Source organism: Genypterus blacodes, unplaced genomic scaffold (genome assembly GCF_046128005.1).
Source record: "Genypterus blacodes isolate CSIRO-AG114 ecotype Tasmania unplaced genomic scaffold, CSIRO-AGI_Gbla_v1 ptg000168l_1, whole genome shotgun sequence".
Lineage (NCBI taxonomy): Eukaryota > Metazoa > Chordata > Actinopteri > Ophidiiformes > Ophidiidae > Genypterus > Genypterus blacodes.
In genome coordinates this window covers 188,210-208,031 of record NW_027466969.1, presented here as the reverse complement: position 1 = coordinate 208,031, position 19,822 = coordinate 188,210, and the positions used below count along the sequence as shown (strand labels likewise).

At 44.5% G+C, this 19,822-nt stretch overlaps 3 protein-coding genes across 9 annotated transcripts; 1 reads left to right on the top strand and 2 right to left on the bottom strand.

Annotated features, from left to right (window-relative positions):
- Window positions 1-629: 629 nt before the first annotated feature.
- LOC143013941 (arfaptin-1-like) lies at window positions 630-6,546 on the bottom strand. Its single transcript, XM_076167670.1, has 8 exons — window positions 6,322-6,546; window positions 4,812-4,901; window positions 2,721-2,817; window positions 2,521-2,639; window positions 2,210-2,431; window positions 1,874-2,031; window positions 1,600-1,774; window positions 630-1,506 (listed from the first exon to the last, which is right to left on the bottom strand). Exons 2-8 carry the CDS (start codon window positions 4,881-4,883, stop codon window positions 1,348-1,350), a joined length of 1,002 nt encoding a protein of 333 aa, XP_076023785.1. The 5' UTR covers window positions 4,884-4,901; window positions 6,322-6,546; the 3' UTR covers window positions 630-1,347.
- A 1,307-nt stretch (window positions 6,547-7,853) lies between these two features.
- Window positions 7,854-11,770, bottom strand: LOC143013938 (Fc receptor-like protein 5). 2 transcript variants are annotated; one of them, XM_076167669.1, is made up of 8 exons: window positions 11,751-11,769; window positions 10,065-10,137; window positions 9,758-9,790; window positions 9,165-9,295; window positions 8,941-9,061; window positions 8,601-8,852; window positions 8,394-8,525; window positions 7,854-8,256 (listed from the first exon to the last, which is right to left on the bottom strand). In XM_076167669.1, the coding sequence occupies exons 2-8, from the start codon at window positions 10,093-10,095 to the stop codon at window positions 8,195-8,197; spliced, it is 762 nt and encodes a 253-aa protein (XP_076023784.1). In that variant the 5' UTR covers window positions 10,096-10,137; window positions 11,751-11,769; the 3' UTR covers window positions 7,854-8,194. The 2 variants fall into 2 exon arrangements, with proteins under 2 accessions (XP_076023784.1, XP_076023783.1); XM_076167668.1 differs by having other exon boundaries at window positions 7,854-8,525; window positions 11,751-11,770.
- On the top strand, window positions 10,422-19,766 carry LOC143013936 (type II inositol 3,4-bisphosphate 4-phosphatase-like). 6 transcript variants are annotated; one of them, XM_076167663.1, is made up of 21 exons: window positions 10,422-10,523; window positions 10,776-10,909; window positions 11,252-11,304; window positions 13,205-13,275; window positions 13,888-13,972; window positions 14,057-14,126; window positions 14,221-14,368; window positions 14,596-14,726; window positions 15,074-15,181; window positions 15,284-15,392; window positions 15,801-15,966; window positions 16,096-16,308; window positions 16,401-16,545; window positions 16,631-16,818; window positions 16,991-17,114; window positions 17,265-17,391; window positions 17,531-17,671; window positions 17,840-17,937; window positions 18,166-18,263; window positions 18,358-18,512; window positions 19,175-19,766. In XM_076167663.1, exons 3-21 carry the CDS (start codon window positions 11,278-11,280, stop codon window positions 19,293-19,295), a joined length of 2,325 nt encoding a protein of 774 aa, XP_076023778.1. In that variant the 5' UTR covers window positions 10,422-10,523; window positions 10,776-10,909; window positions 11,252-11,277; the 3' UTR covers window positions 19,296-19,766. The 6 variants fall into 6 exon arrangements, with proteins under 6 accessions (XP_076023778.1, XP_076023776.1, XP_076023777.1 ...); XM_076167661.1 differs by having other exon boundaries at window positions 13,885-13,972; XM_076167662.1 differs by having other exon boundaries at window positions 11,249-11,304.
- The last annotated feature ends 56 nt before the right edge of the window (window positions 19,767-19,822 follow it).

Below are 19,822 nucleotides of genomic sequence, written 5' to 3'. Positions count from 1 at the left end.
TGTCCACCACAAACCATTGTCTGTATAAACAATTCATCATTTAAACCACAATAACTAAGAATGCTTAAAATCTTTAGGCCTTTATTTTGTTATTAAATACACTATTTTATGTGGAATCACACATCCATAAGAGAGGAATAAAAGTACTTTGGCGCTTCTGTACATTTTGGTCCTTGTTTGGGAGCTACAGTACGGGTAAACATGAAGGGAAAACATAAGATACATAAATATTTCTCACCAAGTTACCTGTAGGTACATTACAGCTGTGTGTGTGTGTGTGTGTGTGTGTGCGTGTGTGTGTAGGATAAAACACCTTCATGCAATGAACCTGAGTGTCCACTGGTCACTTCTATTGATCACATACAGAGCTCACTTAGTTAACATTGATGCAACATGTAGGTAGGGTGTTGCATGTTGCATGAAGGGTGTTGTATGTTGTGCATGTAGGGTGTTGTATGTTGTGCATGTTGGGTGTTGTATGAAAGGTGTATTATATGGGCTCTTGTATGTTGTATATGTGGTCATTGAACAGTGGAGTTGTTTTCCTGCAGTGAGGCTGAAAGTTTTAAAGTTCAAAGGAAAGAAGCTTAATGCCTCACAGAGGATTAACTGGTTTTTACTCCCAAACACACTGGAGCACGACAACCAGGAAGTGTGTGTGTGTGTGTGCGCGCACACGCTCATGTGTGTGACAGTTAAGTAGATTATACATTGAAGAAAGGAAAGCTCAAAAATCGTCAAGGCAATTTGGAGTTTTCTCAACCATTTTTCTGCAAAGCAAAGTAACTGGGTGTATTTATGGTATGGCAAAGTGTTTTCAGACCGTCTGTTCCACATACTTACAATGATTCGGTGTGTGAATTTTCAGCACTTTCAAAAACAATATCTTAACGCAATCCACCTTTTCCAGAGCAGAGCAAAGTCCAAACGATTACATCCCCTGGCATAAATAAACTGAAGCTAACGCAGGGGTCTCTAACCCTATGTAAGGTCAGAAAAGCTGTAGGTTCGGACCCGATGCAGGACTGAAGACCTCTGATACTAATGCCCATCATCTGAACATACTCAAAGTGATCCACCTCCATTTTTCCAGATTGTTCCAGACCTGGAGAAGAACCCTGAAAGACATCCCTAATGCACAACATTCAGTTTCCTTCTGGTATAAATTAACTTTTTAACTAAGTAACTAAGTCATTTCAGAAACTGAGTCTGAACATTGAAAGTTCTGATGGACCTCCAGTACTGCCAAGCAGTGTTCAGGAAATGTGAAACCTCATCTGATCACAATCCAAAACATGTCCATTGGCAGAACCTGAGTGATCTGTTTTGGTCTGGCTTGGTTTGTCCTCAGCCGTCTTCCTCCAGCCAGGAGGGGGCGTCCACACTGGGGTTACTGAGGCATTCGTCGCCCTGCCGAACGTTCTGCACCAGGAACTCGTAACAGGACGAACTGTTGGACGCTACGGCGCTATGGAGCAACCAGAGTTCTTTATGGAGGACTTTGACCTGGAAACACACGATGAATCAATGAATCTTAAACTCAAATAATTGATAATCAACAATTGATCGTTTCTCTTCGCCTGGACGCGTCGCTCTCACCTTGTTCTCCTCCAGCAGCTTGAGTTTGACAGACAGGTCATCTCTGATCTTCTGGTACCTCTCCCTCTGGACCTGAAAGTCTCTCTGGGCCTGCTCTAGTTTGGGCAGCGTGATGGCGTCGCGTGGACCCATGTTCAGCTCCTCCAGGTCCACGCGGTACGCATCGTACTGGATCCTGGGGGGGGGATAGAAATAGTCGCAGGATTTGAAACTCGTTCCCTTGTTTTCTTATAATCGCCAAACGTACAGGTGACAGGAAGTGCTTTCCACCCACCTGATAGCCTCGTACTGCTTGGTGTTGATCATGGTGTCCTCGATGGTTTTGTTGACTAGCGTGTTCATGTCAGTAGAGAAGGAGTTAATGGACGCCGTCAAAGTCTCCCCGCTCTTAGAAAGAAACCTCTGAGCCTCGGCGTTCATGCCAAACTCCACCTGAGAGTGAGAGATGCGCCACCATCAGGAAACACTGAATATGCTTTCTTTTAGCCCCACTAGTGGTAAAGCTTGGTAAACAGCTGAACCAACTCCATTTTTTTCATCCATCTAACGGTTTTGTAATGACCATCACAGCCTTGGGGGGGCACTAGTGAGGCTTTAGATGTTTACTCACATGCAACATCGGCGTTTTGATGCTGAGGTCAGCAAAGGCGTCACCCAGCGTCTTCTGGGTAACTGCAAACTGTGCAATCTGATTGGCCAAAGACTGGGCCAGCTTTGTCATGTGATTGTAGCGCTGCCGGTCATCTTGTAGCAGCTCGAGTCGCGGTTCCAGGTCCAAATCCACCGTACGTGACCCCTGACCCATCCTCTCTGCCAGAGCCTGCCGAGTACACTGCACACCGAACCATATCGGTTATTACTACTATTATTACTAATTATCAGCTCTCAATCAACAATGATATGCACCCCTCGCTCTCTCACTTTATAAGTAGTTATGCTCCAGTTGCGTACTCTCTGCAGCTTCTCACTGGCTATGTTCTTGCTGTTGCCTTGGACGACCACTGTTCCCCTTCCTGTTTTCTGAGGGGTCACTGCCACATCTGGTGTTGAGGTCAAAAGTTTCAGTAGGTTCCCGCAAAGATGCTAATACAAATTATGACGACCGCCGTGCAGTTGCTTACCTTCTCCCTGCCCCGTTTCCATGGCGATCTTTGGGCTGGCCTCGGCTGGACAGGAAGTGGCACCGTTGTCAGTGTGGTTGCAGTTACTGTTCGCCTCCTTCAGGGAAACACATGAAGAAAAGTGTTAAGATTCTGAAAACTGCTTTGAATAAGGGCATAAAACAGCACTGCCACAAGGGGGGGCAGCATATCACAGTGTTGCACATGCCTGTAGTCAGCATTCCACTGTGCATAAAGATTCATTTTCATCCATTTTTATTGGCTTTTCCAGGTCACGGTCATGGTCAGCTTGGACACAACCTGGCACAATCTGACCTGACACGATCTTCAAATATTAAGGAAGAGTTTAGTGAATTGTTGATGGTCAACAGTGTCTTTTTTATGACCACTATACCTCATATTATAATAACCACCACAAAAACACAGTTGTTCCCAGAAGATGCTTATTTCAAGTCCGCTCCTCAAGATAAATCATAGGCTTTTATTGCAGCCTTATTCATTCTGCCCAGGAGCCTTTCAGCAACTAAGCGATTTGGCGTGTGAGCGTGGAAGAAATCAGAGGTCGGCTGTGAGGGCTAATCTGCTTCATTTTCCAAGCTGGAACTGCACATTTCCAACTTCCCTCCAGCCACTGAAATAAGCATAAACCTTAATCCCATGAACAGGAACGTAACAGGCAATCAACAGTGAAAAGGTCAAAGGTCACAAGTGAGAGCAGCATGTCAACAGGTGAAGGGATTCCTATGGGAAGCAGAGTTACAAGGGGCCCAATGAGAATCCACATCAAAAAGGTATTCAGGTCGCCACAGAGGTGATCGCTATCTGTTGTGACTGGCAGCAGGCAAAGGGGTCAGAGGTCACCGAAACACTCAACAGAGGAAATAGTCACCTGATGCAGATGACACATACATCAGTGTGTGGTTTCCAATTAGGAACGATTACAAAACATAAATCTCACAGTGGTAGTTGTTTAAGTGTGTGTGTGTGTGTGTGTGTGTGTCAATGTTTCTCAAACCTTGGAGTAGACTGTAAAAGAAGGGATGTTATGTTACCAGACACACACACACACACACACACACGGACACGCACGCACGCACGCACGCACGCACGCACGCACGCACGCACGCACGCACGCACGCACGCACGCACGCACGCACGCACGCACGCACGCACGCACTCTCTCACACACACGCCTGTGGAGGTCAGGCTAAAGTAATTTGGCTCAAAGACATTGCGTCGCATCGAAGAGACAGCGAGGCATGTAGTGACGCAAAGAGCTTCTCTCCCTTATACACACACACACACACACACACACACACACACACACACACACACACACACCTTTGCTCTTTACAAAGGTTAGAGAAACTGGCCGGTGGCTGCTTTCTAGAAGTTCTTCAAGCGAAAAAATTCACTTTATGCACAGATACAATTGTCATTTATTAGTTTTGTGAATGTTTTCACTGGTACTGTGTGTGTAAATACATATACAGTACATATAATATATAATTACTTATATATATATAAAAAAAATACTATCCCCTGAATGCAGCATAAGCCATTTGTTTTAATTTCTGATAAACTTAGTACTTAGTACTTAAACTTCATGGTTGTAACCATCAGCGAGCTCACTCTATAGGTGAGTCACCTGGTGATGTCACAGCACAAAGACCACGCCCATTACCTGGTGTGTAAATCCGGATCAATAGAGGCCTTATCACACACACACACACACACAGTACACATGTTCCCATCCGCTTCATTCACTCTCTTGTCTTCTCACTGTTTGTTACACAGGTTTGCTTTGTTTGCATGACAGCTACTGATAACATTGTTGGAATTGTGAGCTGTTCCTTTTCTTTTCTGTATTTGTTTGCATTAAATGTGCGTGTGTGAATAGTGTGAATCAGCCAGCTGTGTGTCAGTGTTATATCTGCACAAGTAACACAAGATAACACACACACCCCCCACTGACAAATTGGGGAAAAATGAACTTTCATGGATACGTTCGGAGTCAGAAACAGAAGTATCCCCTTATACATAAACATAGATATCGTTCATTTTGTCTTCCACCCTTTCACGCCGTCTCACCATGGGAGTAGTGTCCTCCTTTGTGACCCTAGACTCCATGCTGACACCTCCTCTAGGCTCTGCCTCCTCCATCCTCTTCCTCCTCACCCTCTGGAAACAAAAGAGGAAACATCATTTAGTTTCCCATCTCATTGTCTCGTTTTATTTCTTGGGATTACTTTTTTAATAAACTGTGTTATTCAGGAAATGAAAAGATAACAATAAGCTGTGTGGTCCGTCACTGACAAGTCTTTAGGCTAAGCTACGCTAAATATGTCCTGGACCTGTCTATGTACTGTGACACATGGAGGTCAAACTGAGGTCTTCTCATCTGACTCTGTCTAAAACAAGCGATATGCATATATCCCTCTGAATATTATTTCTTAAACTTTCTATTTAGAGCTGGGAATTTGACGTGAAAATTGTACATTACTTTTTACAGTAAATGTTGTCAAAATGGACTTTCAGTGGAGGACGAGAGGCGGCCTCTGTACCTAAAGAGCGACGCCTACTGGTGAAGCGCCAGAAACACAGCAACCTGCTTCAGTTCAGTCCCTGTTGTGATCTACCGCCATCTAGTGGTAAGATACATAAACTGCATGTCACAGCTTTATGGATACATTATGGTTGGATTCCAGTCCAAATGACATATAAATAAGGGAGACAAAATCAGCGACAAAGCAAGTCACCGATTACTCGATTGGGTGTCCAATATTGTTAACTGATAAGCTTTTTTGAGCCTGACACATAAGCAAGTTTGCAATGGCTGTAATGTTTCTGTGCAGCTATTGTAGCCCAGTTACAAGATGAGGCTGACCAAGAGGAACAAACTGGACCTCAGGTGATCATCATATGAGAAGAACTAAAGTTTCAGACGACATCATATCAATTGTGGAGGGCTTTTCTATCACTGCAACTTTTTATTAATTCCTATACTATTCCTATTATTCTTTATTATCATAGGCTCTCTACTTATCAATCAACCCTAGTCAAGCCTAGCAGTTGTTGATGGAGGATTGTAAGTCATTGTGGGTGAGTGAAGTTACACCCACAGATAGTTTGTAAGTAATAAAGTGTTTTATAATCCAATCTGTACAGTGTGTACAAAGTACAAACGCACCAGCCGCAGTGTTTCAAGGGAAATGTTCAACATTGATCCCTGCTGTCACAAACCACCTCATTAAACTGTGTGTTCCTCTCTGAGTGTTAAGACACACAAAAACGTAAAAGTAAAAGTACTTCCTAAACTGTAGTACTTCTTCCTCTCACAGAACAAAGTCAGTTCCCTATCCACCGTCATGCTTCTGTACACGTTTATACTGTTAAGGATGTACAGTAGGTAGTTTAATGTGTTTCTGATCCTAATCTATCGGATTTAAACTGTTTCGTGTTAATAATTCATCGGATAAAGTCGTAATAAGTAAGAACTTAATTGATGATTAGAGTGTTTTCATCGACACAGAAAGAGGGAGGGAGAGAGAGAGAGAGAGAGAGAGCAGCGCCCAAAGGAGTCACTTTGACTCTGTTTTACCTTCAGCCTTTACAGTCTCCTCCTTCTCCTCCTCTTCCTCTCGTCAGTTTCTCCTCATCATTTTAACGCTTTAACCTCGAAACTGAATGTGAATTAAAAAAAAACTTCACTTCTCACACTGCAGGCGGCAGGGAAAAGTCACACACACACACACACACACACACAAAACACAAAACACACAAACCCGGAAGTGTTTTCCTGTTCTGCTGCTCTTAACGGAAGCTGCTCGGTTTCTTTCACTGTGTTTACCGGGTGGGCGGTGCTTTCGGCAAGCAAATCACACACAAACACACACAAACACACGCGCGCGCGCGCGCGCGCACACACACACACACACACACACACACACACACACACACACACACTACAATTGACTTTTGAGTTCTGCCTCGCTTTATAGTAACTTGTTTGATCTCATTATCGGTATTAGTTTAAGAGATATGAATGGGAATCAATAATCAATAATGGCTGAACTGGCCCGGATGGAGCTCTGAATCCTACTGGTCCAGGTCGAGAGCGAAATGAGTGGCTGCACCGTCCTTAGTCTCTGCTGCTATCTAGTGGTAATATATTGTTCACACAGGAATAGATCAAAAAAATAAATACAAAGTTAAAAATGTATTAACTTCTAAAGCTAATATCTTACTAACTTATTAACTTCTAAAATCTGATACAACATCCCTTGACCCACCTATTTACAAAATTTAAAAAAAATCGTAATCTGTTGATAACATCCACAAACACACTCACAGGGGCAAAAATAACGAGAACAGTACATAAAAGAGAAAAAAGAGGTGTGTGTGTGTGTGTGTGTGTGTTGGGCAGGTGTTTCTGCACAATGCAATTTCTGGTCAAACAGGAAGTGTCTGACTGCCGCTGTTTGTCGGTTTAAAGACAGGAAGTGATGATGAAGGTGTTGCTTGGTCGCTGAAGCCCAAACATTACAGCTCACATTGAGGTTAAGCATCGCACTCTTATGGCGCCACGTCACCCTGCACGTTTCCATATAGTTTGGTGTTATTCCACTGTATGTGAAAAAGACGATTTGTTTGACTCCATAGCTGGCTGCTATAAGGTCTACACATATCCGCTGTGTGACTGTGTGTGTGCGTCTATCTGTGTGTGTATGTGTGGTTTCAGTATGAGTGGTTTTGTGTGTGTGTGGGTGGTTCCAGCACATAGCGTTCCCCTCCTCTGTACCTTTGTTTCAAGTGTAAACATGACATAAATCACAGAACTCATCAACCTCTTGATGTTGCTTGTACTCTCCTGTAGTATTGTTATATTACGTCAAATCATCAAATAGTGTTGCATATTTACTAGACTCATATGCATGTTAATAGTAACGATACCAGCACACACACACACACACACACACACACACACACACACACACACACACACACACACACACACAGTGCCCAGTCTGGTACCAACACACTCAATTCCTGTCAAACGCATTGGGTTAATGTTAAGCGTATTTATGTTGCATCTACAGGAAACGCACAAACCACAGACATGTATCACACAGCTGCATAGAAAGACATTTTATTAGAAAAACAAATCATGTAAATGTAAATGTACAACCAAAGCTCTAATTTATTTGATACCTTACAGTGACAGCAATAATAAATAAGCGCAGCACAAAAATGACTGAGAATGCAAGAAGAAGAAGAAAGAAAGAAAGAAAGAAAGAAAGAAAGAAAGAAAGAAAGAAAGGAAGAAGAAGAAGAAGAAGAAGAAGAAGAAGGAAAGAAAGAAAGAAAGAAAGAAAGGAAGAAAGAAAGAAAGAAAGAAAGAAAGAAAGAAAGAAAGAAAAAGAAAACTGTTGATTTTGTGCGATTCCCTTTCACTGGTCAGAGGTCACCAATGGTTACCATGTGACTCTTTCCATGATGACATCATTGGTTTTCTGCCTCTTCCTGGCCTGAGATGCTGAGACATACGTGGCATTTTCACATTATAGCACAGAAATGCGGTCGATAATTAAAAAATGTATGTATGTGTTGACCTACATGTTGACAGCATCATGTGTATGTGTGTGTGTGTGTCCGTGCACATGTGTGTGTCACCTTTCTTTCTGTCTCTGTAAATCAGTCCCAGTATTATGGTGGACACCAGGTAAGGAACTCCCACCGTGACGTGGCACACCAGTCTGTGGAGCGTCATGCCTGGAGACGGAGCATTCTGGCCTGCAGGCGGCGCTGTGGGCCAGTCAAAGTCACACAATCAACATTTTAGTTCCTACTTGAGTGGATCAGTTAAAGTGGTGCACTGACCTCTGACCCTCAGCCAGCTCGATGGCGACTCTCCGCCTCCCGACACGTTGCACTTGTAGAATCCTTCATCAGATCTGGAGATGCCATGGACGGTGATCTGAGGCGTGGAGCTGCGACTCACGAGGAGGCCATCTTTGTAGAAGTTGACTGCGAGGATGAAGGGCGGCGCCTTTTCTTTTGGCACGCAGAGCAGAGTCACGGCACCACCCTCCATCACGGGAAGAACCGGACTGTGCAGGATCACTGAGCCATCTGAATGACAAACCACATAGGAATCTGTAGTGTTTCTCTGACATCAACGCTCAGTGGATCCTTAAAACACTCGCTTGTTCTCACCTACCAGTAACTGCGATGTTGACAGAGTTGCTGGTTGCTCCCAGTACACTTTGGCACCAGTAGTCGCCGCTGTCTGTGGCCGGGAAAGCAGCCGTGATGGAGCAGGGGGACGAGCACGGACTCTCCTATACGCAATTATAATTTGAAAAATTAGAGTAGGTTCAGACATTCATTCTTCCCAGAGGATGGATCCTAATCAGTCTCCGAATGCGGTTTATCGAGACAAACCTCCCCATCCTCCATTTTCTTCATCACAATCCAACCAGCCAAAGCGCCCCCTCCCTCCTCCCCCTCGCAGCTCACTGAGAACCTTTCATACTTGAAGAACTGGGATCTGTTGGGAGCGACGGTCACAGAGACTGGAGGAGATGAGGGAGAAGAAGAGGACGTGATTAAATAGAGACTATCTTCCCTCAGCATTAGCCTGATACAAAGCATGTATTCCTTCAGTTCACCATGATTAAATTGTTTTAAAAAGGAAAAAGAGAATAATTGTTGTACATCAATCAAATGCTGAGCCTGAAAACTCAAACTTCAGAAAGGGGTCAAAGGTCAGAAAGTTGAGGATCCAGCTTTTGTGTGATCTTTTCTGACTTTTCCATATCATTCCATAATAACTCATGGAACGGTGATACAGTTCTATCTCTGACTAACAGAAAAACAGTAAAAACCTGTGAAAGCCCTCAATTGCTAATGATCACAAAAAGGAAAACAATAACAGTCAAATATCCAAAATAACCCAGAAATGTCAGAGGTTAAATATGGGAACATATAAATGACTTTTCCTACTTTTTCTCTCATAGCACTGACATTAATCTTACCTAGAGTGTAAGCAGAGTGCAGTGAATTCAGCCCTGAGAGGGAGAGATTGAAAATAACAGGATTTTCTCTTAGTACAATAAAAGAAGAGTGACATCGTCCAACTGAGGACAGGATAATGGCATTCTGATTTCTGAACTTAATGCGCAGACTGTAAATGAAAATATGAAGAATGTGTAAAAGCTAATTCTGATATCAGTGCTGGAAAAATGGATTGACCCAATTTTTTTAAATTTCATATAGCAGTGTTACTTAGTACATGAAAACAGGAATAAATATTAAATGCAACATAAACGTGATGTTACTCACAGAGAAATAGATAAATAGCTGTCACCTCCATCCTGACCTACTGCCTACCGTGAGAGACAGAGCGAGACAATGACTGAGAGAAAGAAAGAGAGAGAGAGAGAGAGAGAGAGAGGTGGGGGGGGACAGAGAGAGGAACAGAATGAGAGACAGGGAGTGACTGAAATTGAGATAACAGGAAAGAAAGACATATCTTTACCTATCTTGAACAGAATTTATGATATAATATAATATAATATAATATAATATAATATAATATAATATAATATAATATAATATAATATAATATAATATAATATAATATTGATGTCTTACGCCATCTTGTGGTAAGGTACGGAAATTACATCAAGGGAAGTTCTCGCGATACTTCAGCTCTCCGGCAAATTTCCAGTCAAAACAAACCGGTTGACTGGAAGACAGGGAAAGTTGGTATCGGTCCACACAAACCTTCCGATTATCCCGGTAAGTGACGCATATATGCCGCTAATTTTTCATTCATTAGAACACAAAGAACTTTATTTAACACAGAAACGCTTTGAATGTTAATTTTAAACGTAATTCTGCTGGAGTTTCCGCCTGTTGTTAACGAACCGTGTTGTTGGGCAAAGGTCGTCGCGCTATCAGTCAACTTTTTAACGCAATACATTGACCATTCTGATCATCTGCTCTCCGTTTATGTCGTTGAGTGGCTTCATTTGCTGTGTTTTCACCCAGTGATGCTGTTGCTGAAGATGGGGGCTGGTTGAAGTGTCTTAAGGGGGAAGATGAAGATGACGATGAACTGCACGCCGCTGTTGTTTCCGATCAATGACACATAGATACTTCCGCATTCCGTGGACATAAACTATGTAAGTGTGATAAGGTGAAATCCATTCTGTTCTGTTCTGTTCTGGTGTTGGTTGGTGTAATGTGATTCTCTGACCACAAGGAAGAGTACAACCTGCAGCTTTGGTCTCTTAACTGTTAGCACCTAACACACACACACACACACACACACAGTTTCACCAAATGAAACTAATGCTTTTCACACGCACGCACACACATGCACAGAGTGAGAGGAGAGATAGAGGAAGCCTTCTACCTACTTATCACTGCCACACACTCATAAACATGCTTGAACTCTCCACCCCAGTCACTGAACAAAGTCTCTCTCTCTCTCCCTCTCTCCCTCTCTCTCTCTCTCTCAGCAGTGTCAGAATAAACCTCACCGTTTACCATGTGGACAGGCCAACGACACCATTTGGTGAGTGTAAGTGCGTGTGTGTGCATGCATGTGTGTAAGAGGATTACAGCAGTGGGTGTGCAAAAAACGACTGTGTAACAGCGACAATGGCAGCTTTACAGCACACACACTTTCACACACACTTATTCAGTCTCCATCTTTTTCGCTCGCCCTTTCACACACACACACCCACACACACACACACACACACACACGTACACAAGGAATAATGACAGACGCATAAATGGGTGTCAGGACATAAAACAAGAAATTGAGTGGAAAGTCCAATCTGCTGCTGGGCAGGCAGCACTAATCTTTTTGATATCCCATGATGCCGATGGGTGTGCGTTGTTAATCCAGACAGCCATCATGGAGGAGGAGGAGGAGGAGACGAACGAGAGATTTCCTTTTTTCACGGCAGCTAAGGACGTGTAAACAGCCGGAGAGAGAGGATGAAATTTACTTACATGCAATAAGCTAAATGCCATGGTGCGTTCAAGTGCAGATGGGAAACCCCAATAAGCTTTGAACATGTCACAAAACAGGAAATTGAAGAACGCAGGAAGTAAACAGGAAGAGCACACAGGGGAAACAGGAAGGAGTTGGGTTTTTCTTGTGGTGGTGGAGATGATGGCCTGCAAGGAGTGTTTCTGTGTTCAGAGAACAGCTTATCTACTGGGCAGGTAGGGGCACACATACACACACACATGCACACATACGACTTCCATAAAATTGTGAATTATTTAGATATTGATTACTTTTTCATCCCTCCCTGATCTCTGTCGTGTGCAGTTTCAATAAAGTTGAGCCACAGGTTACAGATAACAGTTTATCAGGACCGTGTGTTTGTGTCTCAGTCAGGTTTGATGGGGATTAGCAGGTCATTTAAAAAGATGTTTCTTGCCAGCAAGCTCAATTGGACAGACTAGATTTGTGTGTGTGTGTGTGTGTGTGTGTGTGTGTGTGTGTGTGTGTGTGTCTTACCCAAGCCTCAAGTTGCAAACAAGGAAATGGTGTAATGAGCTTGTGTGTGTGTGTGTTTGTGTGTGTGTGTGTGTGTGTGTGTCTCTCTGTTTTTTGTTATTGGATTGCACTGTGTATGTTATGTACTAATATGATATTTTCCCAGTATATTTTTACGTTTATGTATCATTTTTACTGTATCACTTTCTACTCTCCTTGCAGTCTCTGGTTTTAGTCTATGACAGGAAGCAGAGGGGTGAAACTTTCTTCACATTGTTGATCAATCAAAGTTTACATGCAGTTTGTATTTTTTGCATACTTGGCATTTGCATCGTGATGCATTCAAGTGCTGTTTTGTAAATGCCTCTTTGTTGCTGCGTTCAGGTGCTGAACAGTTTCTTTACTTTTTTAAAGAACAGATACAGTACAAAAGATATGAAGTAAACTCAACACTGCTACACATTTTATTGTCGAAATATATTGAAGTGTGTGTGTTTGTGTGTGTGTATTGAGTAATTTGAGTGCTTTTGCTTATCAAGGTCATCCTCTGAGCTTATGATTATCACAACAGAGTGATAAATGCTGTTGCTGTGGGTACTTCTGTGTGTGTGTGTGTGTGTGTGTGTGTGTGTGTGTGTGTGTGTGTGTGTGTGTGTGTTTGAGCGTGTGCTTGCATGTTTGTGTGTGTGTGTGTGTGTGTGTGTGGGTGATTCACTAATTGATACAACAACAGGAAGGAGCTTAAAGCAGAGTGGAAAGACAATGGCATCCTGTCTATATTTTGGGTCATGTTCTAGAAGAAAAAGTTGAAATTTGAAGTGAACCTGCGCCACCTAGAATTAATTTTGTGCCAACCACAGCTTAATGCACATACCTGTGGTCTATCAGTGTGATTGATGCGTTTCCAAGTAGTTTGTTACCTGAAAACTCCCTTTCACTTCCTCTTCCTGTCCCGTAGAGGAGCTCTCTGGGTTTCCCCTCCTTCATCAGAGACCTGCGCAAGGAGCCTCACGTCTCCCTCAATCGCAGGTAAAAACAATGCTCCTCAGGCATCCTGTCATTACTTCTTAGGATGTAATATACCTAACCTTAATATCCAACTACCTTAAATCGACTTACTCTTTGTACCTCTTATGCTTCCCTTAAACTCAAGGAAAACACTCAAAACCTCTTTAAAGTCTTTGGTGAATGTCTTAAGTCATCCTGATAGCTTTAATATACGTTCTCCAAAACACACAACTACCTTAAATTTGCTCCCGAATTTCTCCTCCGCACAAACAAAATCAAATGAAAATGTACCTTTAATTCATTAAATTCCACGATTCCCATTTTAAGGATTTGGGGGAAGCAGTCATAGTTTTCCCTCTGGGAATGAATCACTTCCTCTGAGGTCTCAGAGCTGTTGCCTGATTGGCCGTTGCTGAGATACCAGCAGGTCAAGCAGGAAGTGGCTGAGCGAGTCTCTGGCTCGGCCTCCAACGCATAACAGGGCAAAGTCTTCCTGCTCTCATATCGAGAGGGAGAGAGAGAGAGAGAGACAGGGAGAGACAGAGAGAGAGGGAGACAGGCAGAGACGTGTGTGTGTGTGTGGCATGTTGACTCCAAGTCCAAGTCCCTTTCGCTTGTCTCCATGTCCAGCAGAACCATGGATGGAGTGAAGGAGGTGAACGTGTCCTGCATGGAGACGGAAGGAGAAATGGAGGACAACATGTCTCCTGAACCCAAGGTGGGTACGTAGGGACGTGATCACATTCACTTCATGCCTGTTTCGCGTGTAAACGTTGGCAACTTCCTGTCTTCCCTCTCGTAGTGTCCTGAGTTGTGCCAGTGTCTTCACGGTTCCGTCCACGATAAGGAAAACAATCCAATGATGAGAGCCGGTGAGACGCGTTAACCTTTTCACACAGCAGAGCTCTTCCACAGGTGTGTTCCTTCCTCACTGTGTGTGTGTTGTGTGTGTGTGTGTGTGTGTAGTGTTGTGCAGTCAGGTGTGTAAGGTGTACAGGTTTCAGACGGAGGATCTCAGGTGGCTGCTGGTTAGAGAGCAGATGTCAGAGACGCCGCTGTCCTTCGCTTTACCCAAACTGCTGCTGAGCGCACTCATACGCCCCCACATGGACAGGTGAGGAGGATCAATCAATCAATCAATCCATCAATCCATCAATCATCAATCAATCAATCTCTTACAAAACAAGACCCAGCATATCTCTCTCTCTCTCTCTCTCTCTCTCTCTCTCTCTCTCTCTCTCTCTCTCTCTCTCTCTCTCTCTCTCTCTCTCTCTCTCTCTCTCTCTCTCTCTCTCTCTCTCTCTCTCTCTCTCTCTCTCTCTCTCTCTCTCTCTCTCTCAGGGTCCAGGAAATGAAGGATCTTGGCGACCTCACACCCCACTTGGAGAGGCTCAGATATGATGTCGTCAACCACTGTAACCAGCTGATTGGCTGGTACCAGGAAGCACTCAGGGAGCTCAACAGGCACTCTGGTGAGGTCATATAAGTGAGGAGAAACTTTACATTTTGACTTTTGTTTTAATTTTTTCTGTTTTCTTTGGTTGAAACTTGTTGGAACGTTTGGAAGTTTAGTAAGAAAGTTTTGTCATATTGATAGATTTGGCTAATTTGTGCCCAGATCAATACTAATTCACACACACATTTTCAGTTTTAAAATCACTGACTTTGTTGACTTTTGTTCCTTGTTGTAAATGTATTTATGTACATATTTAAAGGTGTTTTATCTTTGCCCAGGGACTACAGATGAAACTTAGCAGCCAAATAAACTAATACCTCAATCAAACTTGGTGATTTTGGTTCCTTGTCTCTCGCCGTTCAGCCTCGTCGAGCTTTAAGTCGAGCAGCGTTAAATCAGAGAGACACCTTCAATTTGTTCCAACCAACCTGCACTCACAGAGGATGGAGGTCACCAGTCCAGACTGCTCAGGTCCTCTCTCTCTTTCTGTCTTTGCACATTCATCTGTTTCAAACACAGCTTCACCTCTCTCTCTCTCTCTCTCGCTCGCTCGCTTGCCCTCTCTCTCTCTAGGTGTGTGGTATGAGGTCATAACTGTCGGTGCTCCAGCTGACCACCACCAGGCTTTCAAACATGGAGGACTGAGGCGACTGCTCAGCAAACACTCAACCTGCAGGCACAGGTGTGGCATCTCTCTCTCCATCCATCCATCATTCCATTTATACACTGCAGGAATGATCTCTCCCTCCTTTCCTCTCCATTCATCTCTCATTTTGTGGGTTAATCTCTGTAATCTCTGCTCTTTCAGGATTACTGCTGCGTGACAGATTAGCATTCAAATAAAGCACATGACATTACAGTGAATAACAGCCAGATATTCTCCTTCTTGTGTGTGTCTTCTGTCTTGGAGTATGCCTTGTATCCCGATGGGGGCGCTGTCATCGCCGAAGACTTTTTGCTCTGTGTTTCTTCCAACATGTATACTGCAAATTCACTTCATTTGCTCTTGTCCTGCTCTCTCTCTCTCTCTCTCTCTCTCTCTCTCTCTCTCTCTCTCTCTCTCTCTCTCTCTCTCTCTCTCTCTCTGTAGCTTGGTCTCTTTCTCCGCTGATGAGACCTCCAGGGCCAGGGAGCTGCTGGCCAGCGTGGCCCAGCTGCAGCCTCTGGTTTTCGGGCTGGCCGAGGAGCTGCTCGCCGTCTCTCTGGAGGTCAGCGGCGCCCGGCTGCAGCAGGTCCTGGACAGCTTGACTCATCAGGTGAGGACGAGACGCAATATGCTGAATAGCACGCAACTTACCCATACTGTACGTATATACCGGGGAGTTGTTACCTAGCAACGCATCTCTCGACTCCGCCCTCTCCGCCCTCCCATCCTTCTCGCCCAGACGGAGCAGTTTGTGCACGCTCTCAAAGACGAGCTGGTGAGAAGCGTGTTATTGGCCATCCACAACCAATCACCCGCCGACTGCCGCCACAACGGCCACGCCCACAGCAATGGGACGCTCCACTATCCCCCCCCAGCCAATCAGGAGGAGCAATCATCCCTACGACGGCAACAGGAGACCCGATACAATGAGGAGTACGATGAAGAAGAGTGGGCAAGTAGGAGCTTTTGTGTGTGTGTGTGTGTGTGCGCGCGCACGCTGGTAGCAGAGTTTTGTAACATGTATGTGTGTGTGTGTGTGTTCAGGACAGGGCGTGGGCTAATGTCGCCATAAGCCTCAACTGCATCGTTGCCATGGTGGATCGCCTGCAGGGGCGAGAGGATCGCTCCCGGGAAGTGATGTCATCAGAGCAGCAGGATGCCACAGAGGACACAAACTCTCAGAATGCCGGTTGGTCATTGAGTGTGTTTATGGTGATGTGTGTCACATACAAACAGGAAATAAACTTTTTTTTCCCCTGCTTTTGTCCCTCCAGCTTCCTTCTTCTCCTGGCAGGAGCAGCTGCTCCCTCTGGTGCTGACGCTCAGAGACTGCGTGCGTGAGGCCGTGGGGAAGGCCCGGGCCGCCATGACCTTTGTGGTTCTGCAGGAGGCAGCGGCAACAACCGTCGCTCAGGGACCCGCACAGCTCATCCAGCGCCGGCACGCTGTCTTCAGCCAGGCAGTGAGAGATTTAATTTAATCAGGTTTTTACTGATCAGGTCTCAAGGTTCAACTGAAACACAATCTCTCTCTCTGTCTCTCTCTCTCTGTCTCTCTCTCTCTCTCTCTCTCTCTCTCTCTCTGTCTCTCTCTCTCTCTGTCTCTCTCTCTCTCTGTCTCTCTCTCTCTCTCAGTTCTCTGCAGTAGTCTGTGGTTTCCTGTTGAAGTTGTATGGGGGTCTGGGGGATCCTAATTTCCTCCGGCAGCTTCACACTGTGGGAATCCTGGCTCAGTTTGAAGGCCTGGTCAGCACCTATGGTACACACACACACACACACACACACACACACACACACACACACACACACTTGAGGCATGAGACTACATATTGAATGTAATTTCGTTAGACGAAACAGTTAGACTAAACTATCATCTGTATTGAGAATGGTGTGTGTGTGTTTGTGTAAGGCGATGAGGTGGGGATGCTGGAGGACATGGAGGTGGGCGTGGCCGACCTGAGCGGAGTTGCGTTCACAGTCACAGAGGCTAAAACCGACCAACAGGATGACCTGCTTCTGACGCTCAGCGGATCATGGTGAGACGCACACACACACACACACACACACACACACACACACACACACACACACACACACACACACACACACACACACACACACACACACACACACACACAAGAGTACACATGTAGCATCTCTGTTTGTCTTATCCAGGGGCAGTTTCATTGTCGGGGTCCCGCTGCCTTCAGAGACCTTCAATTTGTTGCCGTGGGAACTGAAGGAGGGGTGTTTGATACGAATTCACCCTGTTCTATTTAACATCGGAATCAATGAGCAACAGAGTCTGGCTGAGAGGTACACACACACACACACACACACACACACACACACACACACACACACACACACACACACCCTATATAACTAACTATCATGAAACTATTCAGTGATAATATTAACCTGTGTGTGTGTGTGTGTGTGTGTCCGTGTGTGTCCGTGTGTGTCCATGTGTGTGTGTTTCAGGTTTGGTGACAGCTCCCCGCAGGAGAGAGTGAACCAGGAGAGTTGTGAGCGTCTCAAAGCTTATTGTCACAGACTGAGAGACAGACTGCCTCATATGGGTGAGTGTGTGCGTCTGTTGTGTTACTTTAGCAAGTTTGAGAGTAACAAGCTTGCATTTTTTAGAACTAGTTCACCTGGAACTTTCAGCAGCGGGCGCACTTCAAGCTCAGGACGCACACACTCTTACACATTCTGCATACACACTCTCTCTCTCTCTCTCTCTCTCTCTCTCTCTCTCTCTCTCTCTCTCTCTCTCTCTCTCTCTCTCTCTCCCTCTCTCTCTCTAGCTGGTATCCAGTCGCTGTCAGACTTGCTGTCGTCTCTCCATCACAGTGTCGAAAGCAGGAAGAGAAAGAACGTTCAGGTTTTGTGGATCGCAGCCTCGGTAAGACGGCGACAAACAACAACAATGGGGATGAAAACGGAAAGTAAAATCAGAGTTCATTTTGTCTAGAAGTTGTGTATTCGTGTGTGTGCAGGTGTGCCGCACAGTGAACGGTGTGCGTCTGACCAGCTGCAAAAGTGCAAAGGACCGCACGTCCATGTCTGTGACTCTGGAGCAGTGTGTGTTACTGAGAGAGCGACACACACTCGGCAAGCACCACTTCAGCACCGCGCTTGAAAGCATGAGGAGGTGTGTGTGTGTGTGTGTGTGTGTGTGTGTGTGTGTGTGTGTGTGTGTGTGTGTAACTCTGACAAACACAATCCTCAGAATTCCCTTTCCTTTCCTTTCCTTTCCTTTCCTTTCTTTTCCTTTCCTTTCCTTTCCTGTTGCTTTTGTTGTCATCTAGTAATTTAGTTTTTCCTTTAACTTCTCTATTATTTCCTTCCTTCATTTCTTTCTTCCCCTTCCTTGCTTTTTGCACACATCCACCCACCCACACACATGCACACACCTACCCTCGTCCTCCTCCAGGTCTCGTCTCTCCTGGAGGCAAATGCTGGGCTGTTACACCCAAGCAGGGTTCTCTGTCTCTGGGTTGGAGTTGGAGTGTTTGGCCCCTGAAGCCCCCAGACACCACCTGTACCCGGTGGTCTTTCTGCTGGTGACCTCTCACCTCCTGGTTCTCTGGCTCATCTTCAGCCTGGTTATACTGATGGCCAGATACCAGTAGAAGGACTTCACCTGTCTCTCCTACAACGCTGGCTCTGTTTTCGTCAGTTTCTTGTTTGTGTGTGTGTTTGTGTGTTTGTGAGTGAATTAAACACATTCCCCTCACCATTCATTCATTCATTCATTCATTCATTCATTCGTGCGTGTTTTTGTGCCTATTTGTGTGTGTGTCTGTGTGTCAGGGACGGCTGCAGGATGGAGAATGTGAAGAAGAACATGGGCAGCAGGAAGTTCTCCTTCAGCGGTGTTCAGCTCCTCACCTTCCCCAAACTGTACAGGCCTCCAGACGGAACCTATGGATAAACATGTAAATGTGTTTTTAGTTTGTGAGCATCTTTTTAATTTATCCTAAGTCGTGTGTGTGTGTGTGTGTGTGTGTGTGTGTGTGTGTGCGTGCGTATGGGTGTGTATGCGTATGGGTGTGTATGCTGTCAGGAGTTTGTGTTTAGCATGCAAATGTTTGATTTACAAACATGTTTCTGCAATAAATGAATACTTCACAGTAATGCCAAATAAAGCAAATGAGGGGATTCTTCTTCTTGTTGAAGAAAGAGCTAATTTAAAGTTAAGGTTTCTTGGTATTATTTAAATCCAGCTATGTAAAGATTGAGTTGTTATCTTATGTCATTGTGGTGTATGATTCTCTTGAACCTTGTTATTGCAAGGTAATGAATATTAATGTATAAATGGGATGAAAGTAAACAATCTTTGTTTATATATTTCATGTAGCACTTTTATATATGGCAATAAATTGGTTTACCTACAAAAAAGTCAGTCGACGAGTTTATTGGTAATATTTGGAGTCATATTGATCTTTGTTGTTGTGAATT